Source organism: Cynoglossus semilaevis, chromosome 18 (assembly GCF_000523025.1).
Source record: "Cynoglossus semilaevis isolate Cse_v1.0 chromosome 18, Cse_v1.0, whole genome shotgun sequence".
NCBI lineage: Eukaryota > Metazoa > Chordata > Actinopteri > Pleuronectiformes > Cynoglossidae > Cynoglossus > Cynoglossus semilaevis.
In genome coordinates this window covers 13,108,670-13,120,546 of record NC_024324.1, presented here as the reverse complement: position 1 = coordinate 13,120,546, position 11,877 = coordinate 13,108,670, and the positions used below count along the sequence as shown (strand labels likewise).

Sequence of the window (11,877 nt, the reverse complement as noted above, 5' to 3'; positions counted from 1 at the left end):
GTGTGTGTGTGTGTGTGTGTGTGTTTTATCTACCTCGGTGTCGTAGATTTCCGTGATGAGGGAGAACGAGTACTTCCTGGACTCCCGTATGTGTTCGATGGCCAGTTGGACCGCGGGTACGATTCCCTGGCTGATGCTGCTCATCGGGGCCGACCTGTTCATGGGCATAAGAACCATGATGGGCAAGTTTTCCTCGTCCCGGGTGAACCAGTTGTTGTCCTGTCCGTGTTTGGTGCGGTCGTTGCAAACCTTGGCCAGAGCAGGGTGAAACAGCAAAACGGAGAAGAGCAGCAGGTATCCCGGCGGGAGGAACCTCTCCCAGCCACTGCAGTCCCTCCGGGTTGGAGCCATGCTACCGCACAGGTGACCAAAAGAGAGCCCACCCTAACCCTCACTGTTTGGGCATCTCAAATTCGAGCTCCTCCTTGATGCTCAGATGCCCTCAGTGAAGAAACCCGTATTTGAACACAGAGCCGCCGCAGCAGCCCCTGCACTGGGCAAACTTGGCCGGTGGAGGAGGAACGCCAACTGTGAAAATATTTGGATTCAGTAACTGCGTGAAAATTCCACGGACCCACAGCCTGGCGTCGCAGGGCTGAAGAGGGTGAGACCGAGCTATGAGCTCCTGGTGCCCGTCATCCAACCCTGTGGTCCAACCTCCACCACAGTTCTGTCCACCACAGATCTTACAGGGGGACAGTCATGTCCAGAGGAATGCCCCCAAAAGCAGGACGTTCACCTTCCCGGGTCGACGCGAATCACTCACCCGCCGACAGATGTGACTGTCACAAAATCACCTCCGAAGTAAATTCCCAGCCAAGCGATGTCACAACTGCGGGCATCCCTGCCAGACGCGGCGCAGAAACGGACTAATGTCGACGCAGGGAACGGATGCGACGAGCAGGTTCATCAGATGATGCTGATGGAGCTGACTGCAGAGGTCCTGCGAAGAGGTGTCGAGATGTTCTTCCTTGGCAGCTTATATCACCGGGATGCTCATCTCTGATGGTGCGTCAGAAAAGCGCTGGAGCCTTCGCTGCCGCCGCTGCTGCTGCTGCTGCTGCTGCTGCTGCTCACCGTGCGCGAGCAGGGAGCAGTGAATGTGCAGAGAGGAGGAGGAGGAAGAGGAAACCAAGGAGGGAGGGGGGTGAGAGGGGGAGCGGGATACAACAGCTCGGTGGGAAAGCTGCATAGGCTCTCTGCAGGGCAGACTCGACTCCTCAGCGGAGGCTGATTTACTTTTGTGATGGTGTAGGATGAGAATTCAGACACGCATGAGCAGATCAGTCCCAGTGTTCTCCGTACGTTTCAAAGAATTTTACCTCTGCTGGCTGTGAATGCACATCCACGAGGATGAGACATCGTTCCCACGGGTATGCTGGACAGGGAGGCTGAACTCTCAAGTACCCTTGAGCATCAAGAGACCCGTGCAGTGAGACATCTCAGTCCGAGAACTCCCTGTAAAGGACCAATAATAAATATGAAATCAATAATACACATCACCACTGCAGTCACAGGAAGCAGGGGCTTTTAGGAGAAAGTGCATTACATGGCGAGTAGTTAAAGTAAATGGTCGAAAAGACTGGAGCTCAGGCATCATCAGCATCCACCTGCAGAGGAGAGAGAAGCTGGCTGAGTGCTCCAAATGATACGGTTCTCTTGTCCTCTGGAAAACAATTGGGAAACAGGATTCTCGAATAGAGCGTTTCAGGACCACGGACAGCGAACCGCACCGCCTCACCTCCTCTGCCTCTGTCCACGGTCCTGATCTTCGGCGATCCTTTCAGAAAACCTCTCCTTTACTGTACACAAACTTAGTAACTGTGCACTTCAAGTCTACGTCATGTGTTAACGTTTAGTCACGTGTTTACCTTGATTGTATGTAGTTTAGCACTGACACTGTCACTGCAAACCTGACTGCAATCACGGGCACAGTGAAATACAGCCATTAGAGAGTAATTAAAAATAAGCCAGGTTGATAAAGTCAATTCTCACCTAGGTAATTCAACCCTTGTCCAAATTGTCCAAACACGCTCAGTGTTTTACTGTTGTAATGTATTGTAGCGGTCTCTGTTTCTGCTCTCTGGTTCTGAGGGGATTGATGTGTAAAAGATGTCGTGGATGATACGCTTGAATAATGACCTCTTAAAACACAGGTCATTTATCAACATGACAGGTAACTCCCAACTCACAACACACTGAGGAATTACCTATATACCTTTGGAGACTCCATTTATAAACTCTGTATATATATATATATATATAGTTCTGTCTCACTGTGGCTGTTATCAAATAATACTGTTCACTCTTTGAGAACCACGGCCTGACCTGGCCTCGTCGTTTCTGGCCCCGGCGCTCTGAGGGGGTAAGACAATGTAGAGACCATGTCACAGTGCTCAGTGATTATATTGAAACTCTTCAGTGAAATAAACAGGGTCCCCTACAGGAGTTACTGTCAATAATATGTCAAAGCTGTAAAACATTTGTTACATTAACCAGAGGCTGCTGCACTGTGTTTATAATATAAATAACTGTTCAAAGAAGGAGGTGGGGGGGGGGGCGCTGTGCTGTAAACAATGCATATACTGGGAATGAAACTGGGTCAACACCATAGAAGACAGAGGAGAGTTTGTCTCTGTTATGTGGACCGTTTCTATAGTCCTGGGAAAAACATAAGGTCAAACGACGTTTCCAGTTATAAGTTAAAATTAAGAATCATTCAATGAGCTTTCAATCACGCTGCTGCAATCTGTCCGTCCTCACTGAACAAGATGTTAGGCCAATACATCGTGGCTAATTGGAACATGCCTGTGTGGTACAGAGGACACATGGGAAAATAACCACGCAGATGTCGGTACTTTAGAAATCACAGCTTTTCTCTATTTCATGGCTGATAGTGACACACAGCAGGGTTTTCTTTTTTTAAAATTTGGCCATAAAAAAACACTGTTTAAGTAGTTGTTACTGTTAAACATCTTATAGTCAATTCTCAGAGACACTCCTCCACAGACAGGCCACATGTTCTTGTTAAACACAGATTAATGGAGATGCCTGAGGACATCCCTCAACAAATCTTTGACAGTGCACCACAACATGCTCTATGAATTTTAAAAGCCAATTATTCAAAGAGAACCAATAAAAAGTTCCGTTCACGGCGGCGGGCGGTTACACAGCTCATAGAGTCGAGCGGCGGTATAGAACATTCACGTGGCTGCACGGCCTGATGGGTACTATTTCAAATTGATGTCACCTTGGTGCACGTGGTGCTCTGATTGTTTTGTCTCAGTCACATGACTGTGTGTGACTGATCAACATCCCTGCGGTTTGTGTGGGGGGGGGCTGCAGTGATTTACACCTTCATGGAATCGCTCTTTCAACGTGGAGCTACATTAGTGTTGAGTTATGTTTGTTCTTATGGGAGCAGAGTTTGTTGTGGTGTCACGTTCCACATCTGTGAACAAAACAATTGCTCTGGTGTGATCTACTTACAGCGCAGATTAATGAGCGGCAGTTTAAAGCCTGAGCAGACTCTCATTTATCCCAGATCAACACGGTGTTTGAGAGTCATCTCACACATGACTGATCGGAAAACTTTGAGCCAAGGACACTGTTATCACGCTGTGAGTTTCTGCTACAGAGTAGGAAACATTTTTATCACCAGTCTGGACGATGCCTCTCTCTCCTGACACGCTGCCCTGCCACTGACACAACGGCAGCTCTCTGAATAATTGGTTGTAAAGTCGGGGGTCGCAGTTTGGCTAGTGTCGACATGAAGGTGTTTGCTTAAAATTTATAAAAATCTATTTGATTTCATCACTGAAATAAATGAAAATATATATATATATATATATAACCATTCAAATTAAATTGAATTTTCTCATTAACTAGCAAGGCTAGCTGTGGAATACTCACGACTTATCATCAAATTTTGTGATTGTAATTAATTGTGATTAATCATGATTATTCGAGATAAATTAACATTCCTAAATATATATGAATTTTTATTGGATTTTTTAAAATTAATTGCTGGAACAGGCAAAAATAACAGCAGTCAGATTTATGTGTTTCACTCCTGATTTGTCTTTGTGGCTAATCCAAATAATGACAATAATAACATGGAAACAGGATGCAGTATCTTGACCGTAGTTTATAGACTGCTGGTGTACATGAACAGTACTCCTCCATCCTACCATTATCTGCAGCACTTATCCTTTGACATCCGCCGGGGGAACTGCAGCCAATCACAGCTGACATCAGACGAGCCGCGAGACACTCCATAAAGCAGCCAGCAGCCAATCACGATGCTGAACACAGGGCCAAATTAATTTTAACCGCACAGACAATATAAAACATTAGCGGACAAACAGCAGACCACAGGCTCATTACAGGCTCCAAGTGATAGGTTAATGGCTGCGTGCATTCACACAAGTGTTTTCAATTATTCTGGCTGAGTACGCTTGGCTCAGGTTGAAGGGGACGACGCCACAGCCCCGGGTAATCAGAGGCTTCCTTTTCACACTGTCCACATGTTGACTGGTCACAGGTGCATCATGGGAAGTTAACAACTGCTTTGTTGTGTTTAGGGCCTTTCAGTCAGATGTTACAGGACGACAGGAGGTCATTTTTCTGTGTCTACTCGGCTAAAAGCAGCAGAGGCAGCTAAGAGTTAGCTTTGTTTCACAGCATCAGTCGTGGGTTAGCACGTTAGTCCTCTTACAGCAGTAAAATAATAGGTTGTGTTGGATATTGAAAGAAGCTAATGCTAGCTGAGGGACAGAGGTGCTGTCCATTTGTAGGTATGCTTGTTTTGCCACATTGAACCTTTAAACATGGCACAATGTGGCTCCCGAACCAGACTTTGGTCAACATTGGTAAAACCATACATATTTCCTGATAATTAGGGTAGTAAAAACTGCATTCTGGTTTGTAAAGGCTTATTAAAAATACAGGCGTCTCGAGGGTCTTTGACTGAATGTGCACCTGAGAACTCACTAAATACACTTTAAATAAAGTACTGTGACTTCCTGCAGGTAGTGTTTAACATGGGCATCATCCACATCAGTTTGTCTGCAGCGCCTCCTTCTGTTGGTAGAAATACTGTCAAAACATTGTAATTCAGTTCAAAACTGCTTAAAAGTAAGTTCATTTTTTTCCACTTTAACACAAACAGAAAACAGAAAATACTAGAAGTCAAATCACTCGACCTGTAATAGTTTGATGTTTTCGATAGGGGGCGCTCCCCTTTTTTTCAAGGACCACAGGAGAAACCTGAACTGTGTTGTTGGGTGATTGAGTCAGCTGTAGCTCGGTGGTGGAAGTTCATCTACTGGGGTTGGAGTCCAGCAGCATTCATAACTGCCTCAAGGCGTCTCATTATTACCCTCACATCCAGTCCCAGTCCCAGTCCAATGGGAACAACGGGAAGCTGCACATCAGAAGAACCATCTGATTTCAAATGTTCCTTGTCTTTGATTTTACAAACTATAATTCAAATATTCAGATCAGATAAATATAAAAAAAACCCTGACTGGAGAAACATTTGTGGCGTCCTGAATGTGTTGACCACATCTGTTCCGTGTGTCCTGCTCAGAGGAAGGGTCTCTCAAAGGCGTCCTTCTTGGCTGCGGTCTGAAATGAAATCAAGAACACGAGGCGCTGCGCTGTAAAGTAGGCCACTGCCTTCAGAAGAGCCTCAGCTGCGGCTCAGCTGTGGGAGGACACTATTTTGATTACTGTCAAGGCCCAGTGCTAGCAGTGACGGAGTCTTATATAATCACACTTACAATGGAGTCCCTGACGTCAGCGGCGTCATCTCTCTCTGTCAGCAGCAGCTACACACGCCTGCAGGTTCAGAGTAGAGGTTGAACAACTGTGGTGTGTAAATGTGGAGATGATCAGATGGTCTCCTCACTGATCTCTGTGTATTTTCCTAGTAAAACTCTGGGATAAAGGACGTGTGCTTTATTCAGTGTGTTTTATTCAGTTGCAGTTACTGCAGTAAAAGTAAATATGTGTGTACTGTAAGTTTGAGTGTTAATGATCAGCTCTATATGTCAGGCCTAAAGAGCTCGTTATGGACGAAAAGACAACGCAAAGTTTTGGTTGGGTCAAAACAGTGCAGCCTAGTGGTGGAAAATGGTTATTGGTTTGACTTCTGTATTCAGTTGTGGACATTTCTGATTTGCTCTTTCATCCAGTGTCATGTGACATAACCTCAGCTTTGACAAAGTGTGGTCTGGAGTCAGCTGTAACCATGTGACACTGTATGGTCTGTTCCCCTGGTCTGTTGTCAGATCTTCGTCTGGATAATTAGGGCCCGCGGTGGCAGGAGCGCAGGCTAAATGTGCGAGGAGGAGTCGAGCCGCGGTGCATCAGCCACAAACTATTAATAAAACCTGTCAGTTTAATTAGAGGGTGTGAGCTGGAACATACAGAGAAAAGCCAGGCCGACGACACTGGCTCATGAGCACGCGGGCAGAGCTCTCTGCCCTCCACTCGTCACGGGGACGGCCGCTCTTTTGCTCTCGCAACTTTCCCTCAAAGTGATAAAACAGACACTTTGGTGGGAGTGAAAGGAGGCAGGATGAAGAGGGGGAGGCAGGAGCAAATAGTTCAGAGGAAGAACTGAGGGGAAATTAAATGGAGAGATGATGAATACGCTGCACCGAGAACGTCGGCTGCACACACACACACACACACACACATACAGGGTCTCCAGGCTTTCCTCTGGGTCAGGCTGAGAGCAGCTCCTGATGCATGTGTATGTATCACATCACAACTGTTTGTGGCTCAATGGTGGAATGACCTAAACTAAGGAGCACTTGGGGAGATAGTGATTTTGATTCCTATGTGGGAAATTGTTTCAGTTTGCGAACTTTTCGGTTTACGTACGGTCTTCAGGATTGATTTGAGATCGAAAACCAAGGTTCCACTGTATTACATATAAGAACTGTGGGCAGAAAGCAGCATACAGAGGACCACCAGGTCTTGAACAGGTGACCTTCATGCTGTCAGGCAAACGCACTAACCAACCTTCCACTTTTGAGATAAATGCCGTTTCAGTGGCTAAAGTGCAGAGATGTTTATTTTAACAGTCTTTTCAGTGTCTCCTCATCATTTCCACACCTTTAGTTTCCTCCTGGAACACTGACTGGAGCTGAACTACATCAACACTACTTTGTTTTTCAGCTCATGTACAAACCAAGCACTTGTTCCCAACAGGCCTGTAAGCTAGACTGGGCATTTAGGAGCACTAAAGTCTAAGAACTTCAAAAAACACTAATGGTCCCACTGATGGCTGTGTTTTATGCTGCCTTCACATGCAACTCCGTAACTATTACTTCTCTCATTTGAATAGAAACGTTGAGCATTAGGCTCAAGACGGAGCCGCATTTTATGAGTAGTTCATTTACATATGTGCTGAAATCCTCAAATTAAAAAGTGACTGCTCTGTGCTCAGACAACAGTACTAGAACTGTTTCATAACAGGTTTTCAAAGAATGTGGAACCTCAGAATTATGGCTATATTTTCTCCAGGACATATTGATACCTGATTATTTCATTGGATTTCACTGTCACGGTATTGACAGGGTATTGGAGCAACGATAAGTGAATGAACGGTGGAATTATGGGATACACTGTGCACGTCGTTCTGCCCGTACATTAAAATCTGTTTGAAATTTGAATCGGATCAATCGTCACAAAATAACCAACTGGATTAACTGGTTATTGTGACAGCCCTGCTGTAATCACAGTAACAGCCCAGGTTTTATGGTTGACAATAAAGAAGAGGCCAAACCCCTGGTGTACGCCGGCTGATTTCATTTTAACACTATGCTTAAACAGCCGTGCAGAAGCAGCCTCACAGTAATAAGATACTTTGAAGGCTGCCTCTCACCTAACGTCGGCCGGGATTGGCTCCCATTCCGTCTGCGTCCCACAGGAGGAGTGCTGTAGATGATGGATGGATGCATTAGGAAAGTAATAGGAGCTAAACAGTATGAAGACCAACAAGCACACGTCTACACCCGGAACCTGGTACCACGCTCAGACCCACACATGTTCTATCAGTAAGGATAATTAAAACAGCGCTAGCACACGCACACCTAACGGTACACGGTGCGATAATGTATACATAGTACAAGCTGATTTACTGTTGGGTATTCTACGCACTGCGATGGAGTGACAGCATCTCACGTCATCATCGACGCCAATCTGTTAGCCCACGCCAACAACCAGCAGAACAGTGTGTTCAGGTCCATAATAGACCAACTGCTGCTGCCTGAACAACAGTAAGAGGGAACATCCAAAAATATTTTCGCAGGCAAATAGCTTAACAAATGAAAGGCATGAAAGATAGATGAGGAAGTCGGCGCTTCATTCATATTTGATGGCCGGTCTTAAGATGTGTACCCAGCAAACACAACCAGACCACGGTCCCAGAAATATCGAGCTGGACACATTCTGGACAAAAGCATGAGTGTGTGTGTGTGTGGACCTGGTACAGCTATACCGGGGCGGGGAGGGGAGGGGGGGCTTAACAGAGGAGGCTGGATCTATGAGTAGGCAGACTCTCTTCATTAGGACTCCCCAGGGCCAGGCCTCCTGCCACTCACTCGGCGCCTCCTCTGGCAGGACTTTGGTTCTGTTCCATTCAGTAGATTCAGTCCGTGTATCCTTTTCCTATTTTCCTGCATGTTTGTTTTAAGAAGGTGTGTGGAGCAGGGAGGAAATCCACTCACAGTAACAGCCACTGTGCCGCCACCCATCAAGACTTGTGTTTTGGCATCGAGCAAAGAATGGAAACAGTAAGGTTTTCTGACGGATCAGAGTAATGACATGATGTTCAAATTCAAACCTGAGGGAGGAGATCAAAAGCAGGGAGAACGTCGGAAATGAGAGACATTGTTGAAACGGAGATCCCGTGGTGTGTGTGTATGTCAGAGAGACCCTTGTCCAAGTCTTTGTTGTTACTCAAATCTATTTGTTCGACATAGCGTATTTAAAAATTCTTGCCTGAGGCACAAGCCAAACAACTGGGCCTGAGGCAAAGTAATATTCTGACGAGCTCCTCTGGTTAATGACTTCTACCTACTGTAGAAGGAGGAGCAGATGAGCGGAACGTCCTCAGTGCTTCGTTAGCCTCCACGTAACCACGATGAGTTAGCCTTCCCATAGTCACGATGAGTTCACCTCCAGGTAGCCAGGACCTCAGTACTGACATACTGCATGAATCCTGCTTAGAAAGGTAAATATGGGGAATAGACTCCCTGGACAGCATGTAAAAAAGCAGATGGCTCAGTGACCTATGAACTGATGTGAGCACACGCTAACATGCTAACAGTAGTCGCAGGACTTGTCGCAGTGAAATGTTGTGGCGTATTAAACCTGGTGCTTCAAGGGTTAAACTATTGTGTGTGTGTGTGTTTTCCTGCTCCTGACAGGGCAATTTGATGCACAGCAGGTGTAAAAACACACACAAAAAGACAAATAAATATATAAACCACAGCCACAAATATCACAACATTGTTTATGATTTAAGAGAGCTGTTTTCTGGGCTGACAGCAGCAGCAATAACTGACATTTTCCAGCGTGCCTGCTCCCTAATGGTAATAACATAAATCCACAAGGAATGGCTGTGTGTTATATACCGCCGCCTGCATGCAGCTTAATGTGATGTTGCAAAAACACAGTGACTCATGTTTTGGCTCCGAGTGATTTAGGGGCCACGTCTCGCCCGGGAACCCAGGAACAGGAAGTCCTACTGCTGAGATCCTTCCAGCAGGGGTAGGTGAGCTTAGCAACCACAAGCAATTAGCGCATCGTCTGACAGTGTGGGTCCTGAGCTTCTTGTCTCTCTGCTGAGAGATTTCCGGAGCCCTGCGATGTTGAGCCTTATCGATCTGCACACACTGGAAAGGTCAGTGACTTGGCTGACTGCCGGAAATCCAAACCCCGTGTTCTGGTATTCAGTGGAATCTTTACACCCGCAACAATCTGCGGCAGAACTACGGATGTAGGGAACCAGGCGTCCGTGGAGGTATACTGTTCTGTAGGTGAAAAAACACCAGGTTTTTTCAAAGGCAACATTTCACAGTTTCTAATCTGATGTTGACGTCGACTGAATTGTTACTTCCAGGCTCAGTTCCTGAAGGAACAGTTTGACATTTTGGGAAAATACTTATTTGCTTTCTTTTCTTGAAGGAGTGAAGGTCACGTCAACAGCTTTTTCTGCAGTAAAGACAAAATGACTTGTCAGCCAAGTGCATGTTAGTTCATTTTGCTGTGCCAGGCCTTGTTTTTTACGACTTCAATTTTGAGGGCGACATAATGGCTTTGCAACATTGCTTTAAGGCGGGATAAGTTGTTTGCTGGTTTAATTCCCGATCCTCCTCTATGAAGTTTCTACTGGTGTGTACTGGTACCTGTACTTCAGGTTTCCTGCCAATACATGAATACATGCAGGATGAGATTATTTGTTAGCTTTTGTTTGATGATAACGACCCCACCCTCACCCGATGACCCAACGTCAACTCCAGGTGGGGCCGTTCATCGAGAAGATTTATAGATTGTGGTCAACAGACTATAAAGTATAAAGAACCATGACAGCTAACAGCAGGGGGTGCCAAAGTGAAGCTGGACCACAGAGCTCATGACTTCAGACTGTGAGGTTGTGTAGTCTGCCTCTAGATTCATGTGCTGTTGAGTGTGGTAGCTGCTGATGCACTTACTGGGTTTCATCTGAAAATAGCTGTGACCCCAAAAGACCTGTGAATTTATGCTAAGCTCCTCCAACTGGCTCCATGTTGGTACTTCATGTTTACTATACACCCACGCTTGGTGAATGTGCAGCTAACAGAGGGTAAAGACGCTGACATCATCCTCTGATGAATCTATTTTAGAAACAGATCAGTGACCAGTGAGAGTGAGACGATCAACACCACACGTACCCTGATCATCAGTCAAATGTGAATTCCGTCTGTCGTCCGTCTCTGCGAGCACATCATCACATCAGTAATGATTTTTGTTCTTACTGTAAACGCTGCGTCTTCCTTGGAAGAACAACAGCCTCTCTCTTATCTACTGTTCCTGCTAAGACAGATAAGATTCATACAGCAATTAACTGCACTGGCAGAACAGAGTTTACCCACAGTGTCGTCAGGCAAGTGAGGCCCAGGAGATGGCAACACGGAAGAGCAAGATTTAAGACTTGGAGCGAGAGAGGCATTTTATTTCTTTATGAAAGATGTGATTTATGGGAGAGACAGACTCGACAGCTGATCACAGAGTCCAAACACAGAACCTTCTAGAAGGTCGACCTGAGAGAAAGTAATACTACTGTTCTGGAACCAGGTTAAAAACCATGAGCTAAAGACCTTAATCAAACGTGTGTGTGTGTGTGTGTCAGGCTACGTCAGCTCCACTGACGTCCCACTCATGCGTGCTCACATGTGTGCACACCGTACTGGAGATCCCTACAATTAACTTTCACAGCTGACACTGCCTCAGCAAAGTGATGAGGCATTTAATTCACACATGACTTCACCCAGACAGTGAGGGATCTGCTCATGTGACCTGCACCGCTACACCCCTGAAGTGAGAAAGCCCCTCGAGAGAAGGCAGAATTTAATTCAATCATACAGGATGAGAGGCAGCGTAGCCGTTCTAAATCAGGAGACGTCGAGTTGTAGAATGTACTTTTCATCTCTGGGGAGCGATGAGAAAAACAGAGACGGCCGGATCTCACTCCAACGTTCAGTCGATCTTCTCAGAAGAAAAGTAGGAAAAGTCAAATTCTCCGAGGTATTTTAGGATTTCCACAGAACGACCAGCTCAGTGCTTCGACCTGAAAGGTGGAGCTCAGGTGATGTGCTGCGG

General features: G+C 45.9%; 1 protein-coding gene across 2 annotated transcripts in view; it reads right to left on the bottom strand.

The window, feature by feature from the left end:
- The window catches only part of gabbr2 (gamma-aminobutyric acid (GABA) B receptor, 2), a 114,490-nt gene extending 112,052 nt beyond the window's left edge, over window positions 1–2,438 (bottom strand). For both annotated transcript variants that reach the window (XR_001761511.2, XM_008331985.3), the window contains exon 1: window positions 34–2,438. Coding sequence is in view for 1 of the 2 variants with exons in the window: in XM_008331985.3 (XP_008330207.1) it covers window positions 34–351 (318 nt within the window). In the remaining variant the exon portion in view is untranslated. The remainder of the gene's footprint in view (window positions 1–33) is intronic.
- Between the last annotated feature and the right edge of the window lie 9,439 nt (window positions 2,439–11,877).